General features: G+C 42.7%; 2 protein-coding genes across 2 annotated transcripts in view; one reads left to right on the top strand and one right to left on the bottom strand.

Annotated features, from left to right (window-relative positions):
• Nucleotides 1–77: 77 nt before the first annotated feature.
• Nucleotides 78–5,521, bottom strand: LOC137382628 (endoplasmic reticulum resident protein 29-like). Its single transcript, XM_068054818.1, has 3 exons — nt 5,367–5,521; nt 2,907–3,045; nt 78–2,235 (listed from the first exon to the last, which is right to left on the bottom strand). The coding sequence occupies exons 1-3, from the start codon at nt 5,487–5,489 to the stop codon at nt 1,733–1,735; spliced, it is 765 nt and encodes a 254-aa protein (XP_067910919.1). The 5' UTR covers nt 5,490–5,521; the 3' UTR covers nt 78–1,732.
• A 10,464-nt stretch (nt 5,522–15,985) lies between these two features.
• tmem116 (transmembrane protein 116) overlaps nt 15,986–19,480 on the top strand; it is a 31,192-nt gene continuing 27,697 nt past the window's right edge. Inside the window, exon 1 of the mRNA XM_068055482.1 lies at nt 15,986–16,066. Within this exon, the coding sequence (XP_067911583.1) occupies nt 15,986–16,066 (81 nt within the window). The remainder of the gene's footprint in view (nt 16,067–19,480) is intronic.

The raw sequence follows: 19,480 nt of genomic DNA, 5'->3' as shown, positions 1-19,480 counted from the left end.
GAATGCCAGAATGTAAAAATCACTTCTTCCGGAGTAAAATGGAATCATAGTTACAATACAACATACAAATATAAGGGTAAGTGTAAATTATGCATTTAATAAATTTTTAAAACGAATTTACTCAATAGAACACACAAGTGGTTGTTTGTATATGAGGACAATCCTAACACAGATACAGTTGGAGGAAGATCTAAATATGGATGATTGTAAGGTGTACAGAAGTCATCAGTGGTTAGACTTTTGCTTAATACCATTAGTATACTCAGTTCATGGAGTAACAGGATTTGGGCTCTGCTCTGCTCTTGTTGAGATCACTTCAACTATCAATCTGGGAATAATCAGATGTGGAAAGGTCACCATGTAAAAGGACTGCAGCAGATTTGGCTGAAAAACCCTCTTGTGGGGAATCAGGCTGCCTTTGGCTGGAAAAGGGGAGGGTCTCATATACCTGCTTCCCTTTTAGCTGTGGTGCTTGGCACCTATGTTTTCATGTATGAATGGAGGCCCAGACACACCTGTCCAACTGCACCATGTGACGTTAGTTGGGACTTGGTACTGTTCCTTTTCCTCTTGATCTCCAGTGCCACAATGTTAGGGAATACTCTTCAGAGGTATTGCTAACCCAGCAGCCACAGAGTGAAAAATACTTCACTACTACAGTATCTAGAGTTTTAATAGAACTATCTTCGATAGGGTTTCTTTTTACTGACTTCCACATCTCTGGTTACAGCCCACTGTGACATTTTTGACATCAGAAACACACCATGTGGGAAGTAACTGACAGACCTATACCTCATCAGATTGCCACATGTTGGATCAAGCCTGAGAGTAATCCTCAACAAAAGGTGAGTGAAAAAGTTGCAAGGATTAAAAAGAGGTTTGTAAACAAATAAGACTTATCACCATGTCACTGCTGAAGAGCTTCAAACTTTCAATAAATTCTGATGTACTTCTAAATATATTATTGGATGCTTGTTAAAATTCAGTTTTAAATCAGTTTGCAATGGCATAACTCCCATTCCTTGATGGTATTTCCTCTCCTAAGCCATGGACCATGCACCATTCTCTGTCTGACTATATGGATGAATGAGCTGGTTTCATGCTTCTACTGATCTGAAATTGGTCAGTGAAAGGTGGGTGAAAGAAGTCTGACAGCTTCTGTTCAGCAGCTCCTCCACAGCAGCACAGCCGAGATTGGGAACTCTGCGCTGTGAAGAACATACTGGGCAGTGACCTATGTCCCACCAGATTTGGCACATGCTGCTGAAGCTTCAAAACGCTGTGCTGTCAAAATGATGAAGATTCCCTTCCAAAGAAAGGTCTTAAGACCTCCCCAGGGGCTTAGTTGCTAAATATGTGGTTATGAACCAGCCAGACCAAGAAGGTGCCAAGGGTTGAGTCCAAGTCTGTGCTGAGTTAACTGATGTCAGCTGAAATGATGGCAAGATGCCACATTTGGCTTTGCTGCTTCTATATTCGGAAGGGAGGGGCAAAAAATTAACTAGCTCTCCTGATATATAGCCAGTGCGTCCTGCTAGGTGGCATTTGAGAACAGGATCAGGCTTGGCTGAGATACAGCAAGAGTCAGAGCCTTTGGCTGACAAGAGAAACCAGGAGAGAGGAGAACTCCTGATGGCAAGAGCCTCCCTTTCTTAACAACTTCAGCAGTGACGTGGCTTACAGTAGAAAGCTTCTTTTTACTTAAAAACTATTAACAGATCCCAATTCATTCTTACAAATCCTCTTTTGCTATGCTGGGTATTTGAAATGAACTCAGGATGTTCTGGCGTTTCTGAAACTCCACCTTCTTAGCTGAGCTCATCTTGCTCTCTCCCAGCAGTTTGCCAATCCGCACAATCTCAGAATGGACGAACGAGTCGCCTTGCACCAGGACCTTGCTCATAATTTTGTGGTACTGTTCTGCCAATTTCTGCTCAGACTCTGGCATCTCCTGCACCATGGCCTTCACCTTCTCCACGATCTTCTGGCGCTCTTCCTGGGCGCTTGTGCTGCGAAACTCCGCAGCCAGCGAATCGTACTCTTCCAGACAGCCAAGCATCCCAACCCACACACCTTTACTCTTCAACCACTGCTGAATGGCATCCTCTTTAATCTCTCCGGTGTACCGGACTGGATTCTCCAAATCCCCATTAATGAACAGCAAGTAGGCAGGATAGTCATCCTTTTCCACATTGTATTTCACCCCAAGATCTGAATTTTCCTTTTCACCATAATCTGTTTAAAAATTAATTTTAAAAATTAATCATTTTTCATGGCATTGTTTGACTACAATGTTTTAAAACATCCTTTTCCCCACAATTTGTTTTTCTCTTTTCCCCTCGCACTACCCCTCCACCCCACCCCCACTTCCCCAAAAAACTATTATTTCCCACAAAGACGCTTCCTGACTAAGTACTCTCCAACCCGCCCCTACTCCTTCCTACATTACAACAGTGACTACACTTCAAAAATACTTACTGGCTGTAAAGTGTTTTGGAATGTCCTTAGGGTTATGAAAGGCATTACATAAATGCAAGACTTTTTTAATTTTCACTTTCCCTGCAACAGGCACATCCCTTCATTTCTCATCATCTCCTCCCAGTTCAAAGGGATGGCAATATACATCCATCAGTTATTCTGGGGGGGGGGGGGGGGGGGGGGATCTGCTATCTAGCTGCACTGTTTCCTGCCTGAGTGTTTCTCTGTGTACATAACACACTAAATCTGTTATGGGAGCTTCATGTTAAACATAGTTTCAGCTGTGTGTTGGAATTGCATCATATTGTTGTGAGAACTAATCAATATGTGACAAAAAGTGGATGAATAGAGGAGACTGTAGGAATTAAATAGATGACAAAATGCCGACCATTCTTTGTTTAAATTTGGACAAGTAACTCAGTTCCTACCTGATACTCCCACCTCAGCCACCAAGAGCTCCTTGCTGGAAGCAGAGTTTTCCGCTAATCTCTTAAACTCATCCTGTTTCTCTCCATATGGATACTGCGTGTCAATCTTTACCAGGACATACTTCTGTTTGGGAATAACCTGCAGGGAATATTGAGACATTAGGCACTGGTCTACATACTGGGTTTGCACAATCCTATCATCATCTGCAACTGCATTTCAAAGGATATATCTAATGCAGGATTCCTTTTACCTTCAAACCAATCTGCTATATAGTCAGTGGACAGTCAGAGTGCTGCGCTAGATCCTGTCATCACAACAGAATATAAGGAATAAATTTCAGGAGTTTCACTCTCCCTCTTTATTTCCCCTCCAATTTTCGCCCCTCCTGTTAGAGTTCTAACATGCTGGGTTATATTTCTTGCATAGATTAGGCTTGTACTCCCTCGAGTATAGAAGATTAAAAGTTGATCTAACTGAGATGTTGCACGTGATTAAAGGATTTGATAGGGTAGAGAGAAAGTATTTCTACTGGTGGGAGAGTCCAGAACAAGGGCGTATAACCTTAAAATTAGAGCTAGGCTGTTCAGGGGTGATGTCAGGAAGCACTTCACACCAGAGCAAATCTGAAACTGTCTCCCTCACAACGTTCTTGATGCTAGGTCAATTGAAAATGGCTAAACTGAGATGGATAAGCTTTTTGTATAAGGCATAAACAACCAAGGCAGGTAAATGAAGTTGTGAAACAGACCAGCAATGATCTGATTGCCGGAACAGGCTCAAGGGGCTGAATGGCCTATTCTAGTGCTTTTTCTTCATCGTGTGCTTCTACACTGAATGTGAATCAGGCTGGTGTAAAGAGTCCACCTTCAGATTCTGCTCTCATCCTGTTCTTATAGACACTGCAGTGCGATAACATCTGGATTACTCCAGGAAAGTAGTGGAGCAATTAGCATGGAAATTTTAAACAATGTTTGGGGTCACGTTCAAGGTTACAAGACATTTCTGAAATATGTGTACAGTGGGAGTTTCGCCCTCACACTTCATGGCATCACACAAATCCTTCATGTATGTTACAGCTACATAACATATTGAATATAAAGTGAATGTGAAACCTTACTGAGGAATATAACTAAGACTGTCTTCACGCAGAAGTGTTTGGAAAAGGAGGCATGAATCAATTTCATTGCACACAATTGCTGTGATGTTACTTTTTATGTAGTTGTCATGTAACAAAAAACCGAATGCTCTTTTTGTGAAGCTGGTTCCTGTTTAAATAAAATGTGCAATATTTCAGAGATGCAACACGCGCTGCTCTCTTTCTGCCAATGTTTTTGAGCGTGGAATTTCTTTCCCCTTTGCGCCATGAGTGTTTCATTATGTGAAGCATTTTGAGACAACTTTGACAATGTGATGAGACGCTGTATAAATGTGACAATTTCTATTCATTCTTTTTCTCAGTTACAAATTTCGAACTTTGGAATCTTGCAAAAATGCACCCGACGAGGATGCTCCTTTAGCGTGGCTCCAGTTTTAAAAGAAAATAACCCTCGTGATTACATGGGGTGTCTGCCCTGACCTGAGTTGCAGATTCTAGCGCATTCTTGAGCTGGAGCTGCCCTGGGCTATTCAGTGATGGAGTGAGGAAAGGGAAAAGACAGAGGAAGGAGAGAGCAGGCAAGTTGGAAGCAAGAGGGAGATGGGCGGGAGGCAGGAAGAGAAACACGCGTGCAGAGAGGATTGGTAGACAGATGGTCGGCGCTGTTTGCTGTCATTTCTCTATTGGAGGAGAGCACCCGCCAGTTCAAAAGGAAAGCCTCTGTTAACTGTGCTATTTAGCAGAACAAAAACACAGCAGAGATCCGGGGCTAGAAAATTCCGTATATCTCCAGTTCCTAAGGATCCCTGATGATAGAGATTGATACACACATTGATACAGACACTGCACTGCAACAATGTATCTATCCATGGAGCAGTGTTGCAAACTCATGTAATGGTGCCACCGCGTTTAGTGCTCCTCTAAAAAAAATCCCTTCTTTAAATTGATCTATTGCAAAATTTTAAAATAGGATTAATCTGTAAAAGCCTGCATCCCCATCCCGTCTTTACTCGTCATCTATTTCTGTGATAAATCTCCAAACTTATTTCTTCCTGTTATTAAAAACAGGGACTAATAAGGTTCAATTTTCCTTTAACGCATTTCTAGACCATTCTATTGATATTCTGTCACTTTAACATTTTTCAACAAAAATGTATTCACTGCAATTCACACCCTAAGCACAACAGGCCATTTCCGGAACATGAAAAAACGAAGATTGTGTTCTATGGGTTGCAATGGCAGATGAGTGTTCATATTGTCAAATTTATTTTATATACAGGAAGCTCACATTTGGCAGACGTATACGTAAATCAAATGGACAACAATAGTCAATATAAACAGAGTGGTTTAAAGATACGCTCACCTTGTAAAAAGTGATGGTGTCTAGAGGGAGCGAACCGACTGTGTGCAGGGCTCCAGTGGGAATAAAAAGGTGCAAAAATGCTGCGGTCAGGAAGAGGAGGAAAGTGCTGCCGGCTGCTGCCATGGTTCACTTTGTCTCACATCAGCACCATGTGATCTTTAGGGCTGGCAGTTTCATGCAAATTACTACCAGCCCTCGAGTTGTAAGAAACATTAATATTCCAAGTGCAGTTTGCCACCAGAAGGGCAGCACGCCAGTATTTACCACAGATTGGGAAGGATGAATGCAACAAATATGGAATGGGAGTGATTTTATTATTGACGGGTTTTGAAGCGTTATTTTAAAGGCGTTGTGCTTGAGAGCTGTAATGCACAAGGGAATTGGATAAGCACCTGGAGAAAGAAACAAATGTGCAAGATTACAGGGGAAGGACGAGGGAGTGGAACTAGCTGAATTGGACATACAGAGAGCAGGCACAGACACGACGGTCTGAATGGCCTCCTTCTGTACTGTAACCATTCTATAGTTCTAGTTAGCTTTGCTTTTCCTTTATGCTGATGTTCTTGCTTCAGGTGGCAGGTGATCTGCTCCCAGTCTCTGAACTCATTCCCGAGTCAGTCACAAGGAGACACAGAGGTGCTTTGTGTGGGGAGAGAGGTGACTCTGCCTCTGGTTTCCCTCTCTGGTTGTGGCACCTTGTTGATCCCCCACAGAAACCCGCTTCTTTGCATAATTTCAGAGTTATTTCCTCTGATGTACACTATTTTTTAATGCTACCTTACAGTCTGTTATGTATTTTTGATTGTAGCCAAGCATCAGTTTAATCTCTTGAGATAACTATCTACAATGACTCCCAGATCTATTTGCTGATACCATCTTTCTCAGTATTTTCCTGTAATCCATCTGCCTATTCTGCATCCCTGAATCCATGACTTTACACTGACTGGTATCTACACTGAACTGCATCTACCAATTGTCTGCCAACCTCCCAAATAATTTAAGTCCTCTTCCCCATCTTCCACTGTATTAACTAACACTACCATTTTGGTGCCGTTTACAGCCTTTGAGATGAAACTACTGACACCCTCTTCTAGATATTTATGAAAATGTTGAAGAATACATGACCCAATACCAAGCCTGGCGGGCCTCCACTCATCCTACCCTCCATCTAGAATTTTCCCATCCACATAGATCCTCTCTCCTATTACCCTGCCATGATTCAATCCATCTCAACAAGCTGCCAGCAATACCATGTCTGATCATTTTCTGAACTAGTTTTCTATAACACACTATGCCACAGCTTTGCTAAAATCCAAGTATACCACATATACATATTCACCTTTTTGTTACGTTTTTAAAAACTCTACTAATTTACCCTGACATGATTTCCCTTTTGTAAATCCATGCTGACCCTTAGCAATTAGATTATATTATGAGCCACCTCTCTCAAAAGGCCACCATTGATGAGGAGATCCAACATCAGATCAGCTGCACCAGCTCAGCCTTCTACAAACTACAGCAGTGAGTGTTTGACAACAAAGACCTCCACAAGTCAACAAAAGTCCTAGTGTACAGAGCAGTTGTTGTTACCACACTCCTTTACTGAAGTGAGATCTGGACTGTGTCAGCGACACAAAAGAGCACTGGAGAAATTCCATCAGCAATGCCTCTGCTGCATCCTCCGGATTCAATGGGAGGACTGTCGACCAAACGCTAGTGTACATCTTGAAGCCAACTCCACAAGCATTCATGCAAAACTCCTGCAAAACCAATTTTGATGAACTGGACATTCTGTCCAGATTGCCGAAAACTGTCTCCCCCACCAGGTCCTGTTTTCTCAACTCTCAAATGGTCAGTGCTCCACAGAAGACAAAGAAAACGCTTCAAAGACACTCTGAAACTCTCTTTGAAATGCGGCAGCATTGACATTGATGACTGGGAGGAGCTTGCTACCAATCGTTCAAAATGGCGACAACTTGTCCATCAAGCTGCATCATGCTTTAAGTCCAAACGCCTTAATGATGAGGTAGAGTGGCATCAGGGAAGGAAAGAAAAGGAAGCAAATCCTGCACTCCAGATCCCGCTACCTTGTGGGAAACCCTGCCCAATCTGCCCAAAGATCTGCGGGTCGAGAATCAGCCTATTCAGTCACATGAAAACCTGTGGCAGAAACTCACGATCTTGAGTAGACGTCATCCTAAAATCGAGGGACAGCTGCCGCCGACGATGAGATTATATTAAGATAAGTGTTACACTATCATGTCCTTGATGATAATAGATTCTAGGATTTTCTCAGATTCTGATGTGAAACTAACTGATCTTTAGTTAACCCAGTCCCTCCAGATCCCTGTTTATAGCTCCCTACAAGCAAAAGTGAAAGCCGATTCTCTAACATGGGAAATGCACTCTATTAATTTCAAGCTTAAAGAGCCAAGTATTATTTTCTTATCTGATGGCGTTTATAATATTAGATCTATTTCACTGCCACTTAGATCAGTGAGTAATGGAAGGAAAGAAATAGCTTGCATTTTTATAGCGTCCTTCACGACCTCAGGTTGTCCCAAAATGCTTTACAGGCAACGAAGTACTTTTGAAGTGTGGTCGTTGTTGTAATGTAGGAAATAAATTGTAAATGGGTTTAATCCCTGGGCTGTGTTTAGTTAGCTCATCTCAACTAGGACAGCATGATGGACCAAATGGTCTTCTGTGCTGTAAGATTACACAGCTACCCTCAGTTCCCTTTGCCCAGAGAAATGGGAAATCAGATGAGGACTCCACTCCTAATTGCTATCCATTCACCCCTGCTAGAAAGGTTTGCAAATAGGGGTGAGGCCAGGATCAGGCTGTGATGATCCTCACGATGGAATAGCCAGTGCCAATGAGGTACCGGAAGGAGGCCCCCTACCAGCATAGATGGCAGGAGAGGAGGGGAGAGAATAAAAAATAAAAACATGCATCAATGGTGCCATGGTCACCACCATTTACTACCAGGCACTTAATAGCTTTCCGGCCTTAACATTGAGTTAACAATGTTAAATGTAAACCATCGCTCCCATTTTCTCTGATACCGAGTGCTGGTAATGGAGAGTGGTTGCACCAGAGTCACTGGGAATCTGGGGGTCTGGGCTTGTGCTTGGTTAGGGATCCCCTATCAGCAGATGGCCAGCGAGATGGTCCCCATCCTGGGACCCACCTGCCTTTCTTCCGCCATATTCTCAGGCCATGACAACCCTCTCCACATTTCCAGATTTTACAATCTTCCCGCCCCCTCTGCTATTCTGATGTAAACACTTACACCTCCTCTGGAACCAGCTTTTAAGAACAGAAGAAATAGGAGCAGGAATAAGCCACACAGATACCAAACCTTGCTCTGTCGTTCAATAAGATCATGGCTGAATTTTTACATCAACTGCACATTCTCACCCTATCCCCATATCCCTTGATTTTTAAGTGTCCAAAAATCTATCAACTTCAGTCTTGAATTCACTCAACGACCAAGCATCCACAGCTATCTGTGATAGAGAATTCCAAAGATTCACAACCTCTGGTTGAAGAAATCTCTCCTCTTCTTAGTCCTAAATGGCTGATTTCTTATCCTGAGTCTGAGACTCCAGTTCTAAATTCTCCAGCCAGAGGAAACAGCCCCTCCTCATGTAACCTGTCCATCCCTCTAAGAATTTTATATGTTTCAAGGAGATTACCTTTCATTTTTTCTAAACTCCAACAAATATAGGTCCATTCTACTCAATTTCCTCTCATAGGACAGCCCTTTCATACTGGGAATCAATCTAGCAAACCTATATGGTACCCCCCCCTAAGGCCAGTATATCCTTCCTTAGGTAAGGAGACCAAAACAGTACACAGGTCCAGGTGTGGTCTCACCAAAGCCCTGTATAACTGCAGAAGGACCTTCTTACTGTTATATTGCAACCCCCTTGCGATGAAGGGCAACATACTATTTGCCTTTGTAACTGCTTGCTGTACCTGCATTTTAACTTTCTGTGATTCATGTACAATCCCTCTGAATCCCAACAGTTACTAGTCACTCACCTTTTAAAAAACCATTCTGCTTTTCCATTCTTCCTACCAAATTGATGAATTTCACACTTTCCCACATTATGCTCCATCTGCCACCTTCGTGCCCAATCCTTTAATTGGTCTATCTCCCTTTGTTGTCTTCCTCAAAGCTTGCTTTCTCACCTAACTTTGTACCATCAGCAAACCTGGATACATTACTCTCAGTCCCCTCATCGAGGTCATTGATATAGTTTGTAAATACCCAAGGCCCAAACACTGATCCTTGTGGCATTCCAGTAGTTACATCCTGCCATCCTGAAAATCACCAGTTTTTTCCAACTATCTGTTTTCTGTTTGTTAACCAATCCTCAATCCATGCTAATATATTATCCCCAATCCCATGAGCACTAATGTTGTGCAACAACCTATTGTGTGGCCCCTCATCGAATGCCTTCCAAAAATCCAAATACACTACTTCCACTGGTTCCCCCTAATCTATCCTGCTAGTTACACCTTCAAAACCCTAATAGATTTCTGTTTCATGAAATCATGTTGACTCTACCTAGTCATATTGTGACTTTCCAAGTGCCCCTTTACCATGTCCTTACTAATAGATTTGAGTATTTTCCCTACTACTGATGTCAGGCTAACTGGCCTGCAGTTTTCTGTTTTCTCTTTCCTCCTTTCTTGAATAGTGCTAATATTAATTATTTTAAGTTCATCCCTCTCATTTGACCCTTGGTTCCCCACACTTTCCAATATGTTCTTCTACTGTGAAATTTGTTTTAAAAGTCTGCCATTTCCTTATTCTCCATTATAATTTCTCCTGTCTTGACCTCTAAGGGACCCATATTTACTTTCGGTAATCTCTTCCTTTTTACATATTTGTAAAAGTTCTTACAATCTGTAATATTTCTTGCTGGTTTACTCTGATATTCTATTTCTCCCTCTTTGTTACCTTCTCAGTCCTCCTTTGTTAATTTTTAAAGCCCTCCCAATCCTCAGGCTTGCTATTGTTTTGGGCAATATTGTAAGCTTCTTCTTTCAATCTAATATTATCCTTAACTTCTCTAGTTAGCCACAGTTGGACCACTTTTCCAGTGGACTTTTTAATTCCTTAAGGAAATACATATTTGTTGAGAACTATAAATTACTTCTTTAAATGTTTTCCATTGCTTATCTATTGTTATATCTTTTAATCTCATTTCCCAATCTACCTTAGCGAACTCGCCCCTCATACCTCTGTAATTTGCTTTGTTTAAATTTAAGTGCCTAGTTTTTGATTTAACCACATCACTCTCAAACTTAATATGAAACTCTATCATATTATGATCACTCTTCCCCACAGGTTCCTTTACTATGATTATTAATTAACCTCGTCTCATTGCACAATACTAGATCTAAAATAGCCTGTTCCCTAGTTGGTTCCTCAACAGATTGTTCTAGAAAACTGACTGAATTGCATTGCATGAACTTGTCCTCTGATCTACTTTTGCCAATTTGATTTGCTCAGTTTATATGAAGATTAAAGGCCCCCAGGATTATTATATTACTCTTGTTACATGCTCCTCTAATTTACTGATTTATACTCTGTGCAACACCATGGTTACTGTTAGGAGGCAAATAAACTACTCCCACAAATGTTTTCTGCCCTTTGTTACTTCTTAGCTACCTCCATAACTGATTCTACTTCCTGATTTTCTGGCTTAAATCCTTTCTCTCTACTGTCTTTTTCTCATTCTTTATTAACAGGGCTACCCAACCTTTTCAATTTTGCCCATCTTTTCTAAAAGTCAAACACCCTGGAAGATTTAGTTCCCAACTTTGGTCACCCTGCAACCATGTCTCAGTAATGGCTACTAGATCAAACCCATTTATCTCTAATTGTTCCATTAATTCAACTATCTTGTTACGAATGTTTCATGTATTTATATATAGCACCTTTATTTTTAAGTTTTTTTCTATTTTTCCCTGATGTGGCCTTAGTTGTTAGTATCCTATTACCACTGTTAAACTCTCTGTTCCTTCCTGATGCAATCTGCTATTCCTCTCTACAGACTTGATTTTTCTCTTTAGACTTATAGATTTACCCTTACCTGTACCCTCCCTCCCCCCTATTACTTTAAAGCCCTATCTACCACCCAAGATATTCAATTCACCAGGACACTGGTCCCAACAAAACATCTCACTGTTTCCCCAGTACTGGTGCCAGTGCCCCATGATTTGAAATCCCTGCCTCCCACGCCACTCCTTCAGCCAGGCATTTGAACAACTGATATGTTTATCCCTATGCCAGTTTGCTCATGGCTGAGGTAGTAATCCAGGGATTATTACCTTTGAGGTTCTGTTTTTTAATTTGTACCCTAGCTCCTCAAAATCCCTCAGCAGAACCTTATTGCTAGTTCAACCTATGTCGTTCGTTCCTACATGGCTCACAATGAGATCTTCCCCCTCCTCTCCAAATTCTTCTCCAGCCACGAGGAAATATCTTTAACCCTACTTCTAGGCTTCAGGACTCCCAGTCATGGCTGCAGAGAATGGTATCTATTCCCCCTAACTATACTGTCCCCTACAACTACCACATTCCTTGTTGCTCCCGCACTTGAATGGCCTCCTGTACCTGGGCACTCTGGTCAATTTGCCCAGCCTCCCTGCAGTCTTTGTTCTTATCCACACTAATAGAAGTACCCCGTCCCTGTTGGACAATGGCAAAAGCTGAGACTCCTCCATCACTGAGGTCCCTTATTTATCTGAATCGCAGTCACATCTTTCTGTCCCTGTCACTAACCAAATCTGAACCACTACCTAATCTAGGAGGTGGGACCGCCTTCTGGGTCAAAACATCCATGTAACTCACTCCCTGGCACATCGCAATGTCTGCACCTTGGGATCATGCTGCTCTCCAAAAACTCTCACATGCTGCAGATATGACACACGTCCTGCATTGTCATCTTTGTCTAACCTTGTTTGATATATTTAATTAACTAAAGTTTTATGTAATCAATGATTTGTAGTCCAGCCTCCTCCAGTCATACATGGTGTTGGACAACTAAGCACCTAATGGGAGATGGAGGCTCCATGAACATCCCCATCCTCGATGATGGCAGAGCCCAGCATGTGAGTGCAAAAAGCAAGGATGAAACATTTGAAACCATCTTCAGCCAGAAGTGCTGAGTGGTTGACCCATCTCAGCCCCCTCCTAAGGTCCCCACCATCACAGAAGTCAGTCCTCAACCAATTCAATTCACTCCATGTGATATCAAAAAATGGCTGAGCGCACTGGGTACAAAAATGGCTATAGCCCTTCACAGTTACCCATCTGTAAGTGCTGAAGACTTGTGCACTTGAACTACCTGCACCCCTAGCCAAGCTGTTCCAGCTCAGCTACTACACTGACATCTACCCAACAAAATGGAAAATTGCCCAAGTATGTCCTGTCCTCCAAGAGCAGGACAAATCCAATCTGACAAATTACCATTGCATCAGCCTGCTCTCAATCATCAGCAAAGTGATGGAAGGGGTCGTCAGCATTGCTACCAAATGACACATACTCATTAATAGCCTGCTCATCAATGCTCAGTTGAGGTCAGGCAGGACCTCTCAGCTCCAGACCTGTTTACAACCTTGGTTCAAACATGCACAGAAGATCTGAACTACAGAGATGACGTGAGATTGACTGCCCTTCATATCAAAGCAGCATCAAGGAGTCCTTGTAAAATTGAAGTCAATGGGAATTGGGGGAAAGCTTTCCACTGGTTGGATTCATACTTAGCACAAAGGAAGATGGTTGTGGTTGTTGGAGGCCAATCATCTCAGCCCCAGGACATCACTGCAGGAGTTCCTCAGGGTAGTGTCCAAGGTCCAACCATCTTCAGCTGCTTCATCAATGATCTTTCCTCCATCATAAAGTCAGAAGTGGGCATGTTTGCTGATAATTGCACAAAGTTCAGTTCCATTCACAACTCCTCAGATACTGAAGTAGTCCATGCCCACATGCAGAAAAGCATGAACAACCTTCAAACTTGGGATGGTAAGTGACAAGTAACATTCAAGCCACATAAGTGCCAGGTAATGACCATCTCCAACAAGAGAGAAACTAACTAACTCTCTTTGACATGCAATCATCTTACCATTGTTGAATTTCCCACCATCAACATCCTCGAGTTTACCATTAACCAGAAACTTAACTGGACCAGCCATATAAATACTGTAAATAGAAGAGGCTATGTATGCTGTGGCCATTGACTCACCTCCTGACTCTCCAAAACCTTCCAACATCTATTTGGCGGCAGTCAGGAGTGTGATGGAATACTCCCCACTTGCTTGGATGGGTACAGCTCCGAAAACAATCAAGAACCTAAACAGCATCCAGGACAAAGCAGCCCGCTTGATTGGCACCCATCCACCAAATTAAACATTCACTCCCTCCACCATTGGTGTACCAGAGCTGCAGTCTGATGCATTGCAGCAATTTGCCAAGGCTTCTTTGACAGTACTTCCCAAACCCTTGACCTCTTCTACATAGAAGAACAAGAGCAGCAATGCATGGGAACACCACCACCTTTTAAAAGAACTGACGGTTTCTGCCTCCACCACCATTCCTGGCTGTGAATTCCAGACACCCACCACCCTCTGGGTGAAAAAGATTTTCCTCATGTCCCCTCTAATCCTTCTACCAATCACCTTAAATCTGTGCCCCCTGGTAATTGACCTCTCTGCTAGGGAAACAGGTCCTTCCAGTCTACTCTATCTAGACTCCTCATAACTTTGTATCCCTCAATTAAGTCACTCCTCAGCCTCCTCTGTTCTAAGGAAAACAACCATAGCCTATCCAATCTTTCCTCATAGCTGGCAACATTCTTGTAAATCTCCTCTGTATTCTCTCCAGAGCAATTATGTCCTCCTATAATGCGGTGACCAGAACTGTACACAATACTCCAGCTGTGGCCTAACTAGCGTTTTATACAGTTAGAGAAGGTGCAGAAAAGATTCACGAGAATAGTTCCAGGGATGAAGAGCTTCAGTTATGAAGATAGATTGGAGAAGTTGGGACTGCTTTCCTTGGAGAAGAGAAGGCCAAGAGGAAATTTGATAGAGGTATTGAAAATCATGTGGGGTCTGGACAGAATAGATAGGGAGAAACTGTTCCCATTCATGAAAGGATCAAGAATGAGAGGGTGCAGATTTAAAGTAATTGGTAAAAGAAGCAAAAGTGACATGAAGAAAAACATTTTCACACAGCGAGTGGTTAAGATCTGGAATGCACTGCCTGAGAGTGAGGTGCAGGTAGGTTCAATTGAAGCATTCAACAGGAAATTAGACTGTTATATGAAAAGGAAGAACGTGCAGGGTTACAGGGAGAAGGCGGGGGAGTGGCAGCAGGTGAAATGCTCATTAGGAGAGCTGGTGCAGACACGATGGGCCAAATGGCCTCCTCCTGACCTGTAACAATTCTATGATCCTATTAATGGTGAACACCACACGTGTTGCTACTGCATAGTAGCAGAGTGCTCAAATTTTTGGGATACATTACCCTTCCACAGTAATCTGAGGTAGACTGGGCAGCCAAGCTGCCTGGTTTAAACTTCAAACAAAACTTGGCAGTTAACTGTCAGTCACCATAAACTGGTGCATTTGCCATGGCAATGCCTCTACCAATCAGAGTCCACTTGCCAACCAATCAGCACTGTCTTCCCATACAGTATAAATTTGGTGCTTTCTCTTACATTGGTATTCTTGCGAATTGTCCTGATGAGTGCAAGACGAAAAGCTTTGACAACATGTCTCTGTTTTTAGCAATACTTAAGTTCTGTACTACCAAACGACTACTTACTAAATTCTCAACTTGGCACTGTGTTTATGATTCAGTTAAGTTTCGACCTGTGGTTACATCTGTGCTGTAGCTCTATATTTGTCCCATTTGTTTCCTTTTGTCTTGTACCATCAACCATTCTGTCATTTATGCACTCCTGTCTTCCACTTTAATCCCTGTTCTTCTTTCCCTACCCTTTTCACCCCCTTTCCCTGGCTTTGGATTTGCTTAAAAGCTGTTCATCTCTAACACCTTCCAGTTCTGAAGAAGGGTCACCCACCTGATGGTTAACTCGGTTTCCATCTCTGCAGGTGTTGCCTAACCTGTTGAATGTGTTCTCCAGCATTTTCTGTTTTTATTTCAGATTTCCAGCATGCGCAGTATTTTTCTTTCATTGCAATACTGATGGCAGATGTTGAGATTAGTGCAAAGCTCACATGGGTTCTCAGGTTAGGTAAAGTCCTGATATGCTCAGCCACACCTGTCTTGTGCTTAATCAATGCAATCCACCTCCCAGAGCCCTCCTAGCAATGGGCAGTGCCTGTACTCAGAGCCTCGCAGTTGTTTTAAGGAGGACACAAAAAGGGAGGTTTTCATTTCACTGTGTGCAGCGTTGGAAACTGAGAAATACACACGTGCTGGGATCTCTGCTACCGTGCCTGCCAGACAGACAGACAGACAGGAACTGCCGTCAGATGACAGAAGAACCAGTTTGATTAAACACAAGTGAAAAGTTATTAATGTAAAATAAACTCGGATTAAAGAAGAGGGGAAACAGCCAGGATTTGCAATGGAACATTTATCAATGGAGCTGGGGAGAAGTTCCTGGGCTTGGGGAATCAGTAGCAGCACAGAGGAGGACTGGACTAAAGTGAGATACAACTTTTTCCCCTGTTGCGTTGTGTTTATTACATAACCGTGTTTAGTGTCAGAGAAGGAGCAGCACAGTGAACTGGTGTCCTAATTCCAGGCCAGTGCTCTGGGCTGTTTATCTTTAGTCCATGTTTAGTCTGAATACTTGCTGTGCGGGTCGGTCCCGGGACTTTCTGCTGTTTGAAGCGCAGTTGGGGGCAGATTTCTTGCGGATATAAGTTCTACTGGGTGTTGGTTCAGGATAGGGAAGGGACAGAAACCGATTACCCTGGAAGGATTTGCAAAGGAGTATTAACAGAGAGGGTGTATAAGTTGAAGGAGAAATGAAGCAAGTCGTTAGCAATTTCTCGGATGGTGGCAACCTCATCCTCTCCTTATGTCCCACATTATTTAATGAGACATTCCCTGTTCTTTACAGCGGGATCGTTCTGTGCAAGAAGTTTGCTCCGAAAGGAAACACTGTATTGAGAGAGTTTATTAACTGGATGCGCTGGGGACAGTCCCTATAAAAATGTAAAACAAACTTAATGCGAAAGAAACCAACACATTGACACTAAACACAGTGTTAAATACACTGATAGTGGTTTGTATGTTTTAAACTGGGAATCGATATTGAATTGTTCAAAATATTCCCAAAAGTTAAAAACCCCGGAATGAATTCTAACGATCAAATGAAGTTTCTATGTGCGGTTTGAAAGATTATTTTACTCATTTCTCTCTGCATAGACAGTTCTGGACCAGTTAGAAACTACCGCGGATCGCTTCAGTCTATTTGGTTTTCTCGCCCACTCAGAAAAGACTGACATCAGAGTCCATGACATTAAAAAGCAAACAGTGTTAGGCGAGGCTTTTTTGTCCCCTCCTTTCTTGAAGGGAGGTGTCTTACTAGACTATATATAGTTCCATTAGTGCCAGGCGTCTAACTCTGAGGTTCTGAGTTCTGCAGACACCAATATCTGAAACAAGTGATCATTACAGTTCCGAAGAAGGGTCACTGACCCGAAACGTTAACTCTGCTTCTCTTTCCACAGATGCTGCCAGACCTGCGGAGTGGTTCCAGCATTTCTTGTTTTTCAGATTTCCAGCATCCGCAGTATTTTGTTTTTATCATTATTCACTTGTGGACTGCAAATGTTGGTTATCTATTTGACCCAATGGGGGTAACACAGCCAAACCCGGCCCACAGGGTTAGGACTACTGCTTGTTGAAGGATAGACAGACGCCCTGTTTCTGTTAGTGAACCTCCACATAGCTGCACTTGCAGTATTGGGGAAGTAACTGGATGGTGAATTGGCAGGAGCCCTGGCTTATTTTTCCAGTCCCTAGCTGAGTGCTGGAGCCAGTTGTATTCCCAGCCTCTGCCTTGGCTGAGGTCAGCATGAACTAGGGATTAAACCCAAAGCCTCCCTATTCTGTATCGCCTGGCTGGTAGACTGGTTTTACCTACTGAGCCATTATGAGAGCTTTGCTTGATTAAAAAAAAAAGTCAAACTGGATCAGGCAGACATGTCATTCCATCATGAAAGGACTATTGTTTAAAGTTCACATAATGTGATTCGGTGAATATGCTGTACAGCTGTTACAGTAACACAAAGATAGTGTCTGTTTTAGTTATTGTCATCCAGGTGAGGGATTTTAGTCGGAAGGGGAATAGAATCATTTTCATCAAGCCCTCCAAGGTCAGACAAAGTATGAGTTAAATGCAGAGTTAAACCCCCTCTACTGTATCCCAACAATGTGTCAGAAGCTCCTGTATTGTAATGTAACATTTCCATTTCACATACCAGCCATCCTGTGATTTTTTTTGTGAGATTACCAATTGGTGCCAAATTATGGGCATGTTTGCGTTGTGGGCCGGTATCCTTTAGGAACTGACTCCAGAGCAGAGCCCAAATCCATTTCACATGGGACCCTTATAGTTAGCAGAGATGTCCCTATCGTTCTGAGCTGGATTTGAAAACAAACCTGAGAAATGAGTTGTGTCTCTGCATCTGCCTCTTTAAAGAGCTGGGGTATTGTGTGTATGTGTTATAAATAATCCCTTCTGTAGTTGCCCTGTTTGAACGCTTCTTTTCTTGAAGACATCATCAAACTAATGTGAAAAATATTGGTTTACAATGTTAAGTGTAAAGAATTGCAGGTGGAAAAGCAGTATTTTTGGAATTCTGGTGTCTGGTACGACTGGTGACTTTAGGTTAAATGTTCTGTAATTAGTTATCTGACGTTCCAATACTATAGTTTTATGAAACACAAACAAGAAATGCTGGAAATACTCAGCAGGTCTGGCAGCATCTGTGGAGAGAGAAGCAGAGTTAACATTTCAGGTCAGTGACCCTTCATCAGAATTGGCAGATATTAGAAATGTAAAAGGTTTTAAGCAAGTAAAGCGGGGGTGGGGCAAGTGATAACAAAAGAGAAGGTGTTGATAGGACAAGGTCACAGAGAATAACTGACCAGAAGGTCATGGAGCAAAGGCAAACTGTATGTTAATGGTGTGCTGAAAGACAAAGCGTTAGTGCAGAGAGGGTGTTAATGGACAGAAAACTGAACAGCCCTGGCCCCAAGCACAAACATGAAAAAAAACAGTGGGTAGGCACAGTAGAAACAAACTAAAATAAAATAAACACAAAAAAGAAAAAGTAACTAAAAAATCAAAAGGGGGGCCCCGTCATGCTCTGAAATTACTGAATTCAATGTTCAGTCCAGCAGGCTGTAGTGTGCCTAATCGGTAAATGAGATGCTGTTCCTCGAGCTTGCGTTGATGTTCACTGGAACATTGCAGCAATCCCAGGACAGAGATATGAGCATGCGAGCAGGGGGGAGTGTTCAAATGGCAAGCAACTGGAAGCTCGGGATCATGCGTTCGGACTGAGTGGAGGTGTTCCGCAAATCGGTCACCCAGTCTGTGTTTGGTCTCCCCAATGTAGAGGAGACCACATTGTGAGCAGTGAATACAGTATACTACATTGAAAGAAGTACAAGTAAATCGCTGCTTCACGTGAAAGGAGTGTTTGGGGCCTTGGATCGTGAGGAGAGAGGAGGCAAATGGGCAGGTATTACACTTCCTGAAATTGCATGGGAAGGTGCCATGGGAAGGGGATGAGGTGTTAGGGGTAATGGAGGAGTGGACCAGGGTGTCGCGGAGGGAATGATCCCTTTGGAATGCTGACAGGGGAGGAGAGGGGAAGATGCTTTTGATAGTGGCATCACGCTAGCGGTGGCGAAAGCATGACCCCGAGCTTCCAGTTGCTTGCCATTTCAACACTCCCCCCTGCTCTCATGCTCATATCTCTGTCCTGGGATTGTGCAGTATTTCAGTGAACATCAACGCAAGCTCGAGGAACAGCATCTCATTTACCGATTAGGCACACTACAGCCTGCCAGACTGAACATTGAGTTCAATAATTTCAGA

The sequence above is a fragment of the Heterodontus francisci genome, chromosome 23, assembly GCF_036365525.1.
Source record: "Heterodontus francisci isolate sHetFra1 chromosome 23, sHetFra1.hap1, whole genome shotgun sequence".
Classification (NCBI taxonomy): domain Eukaryota; kingdom Metazoa; phylum Chordata; class Chondrichthyes; order Heterodontiformes; family Heterodontidae; genus Heterodontus; species Heterodontus francisci.
The sequence above is the reverse complement of the archived record's forward strand: the minus strand, read 5'-3'. Positions and strand labels throughout refer to the sequence as shown.

What these genes read in the sequence shown, in the direction of transcription:
- LOC137382628 (XM_068054818.1), bottom strand. Translation starts at nt 5,489, where the DNA reads ATGGCAGCAGCCGGCAGCACTTTCCTCCTCTTCCTGACCGCAGCATTT. An exon ending in ACACCATCACTTTTTACAAG is followed by an intron (nt 3,046 to 5,366) that starts GTGAGCGTATCT and finishes TATTCCCTGCAG; the next exon opens with GTTATTCCCAAACAGAAGTA. An exon ending in GGCTGAGGTGGGAGTATCAG is followed by an intron (nt 2,236 to 2,906) that starts GTAGGAACTGAG and finishes ATTTTTAAACAG; the next exon opens with ATTATGGTGAAAAGGAAAAT.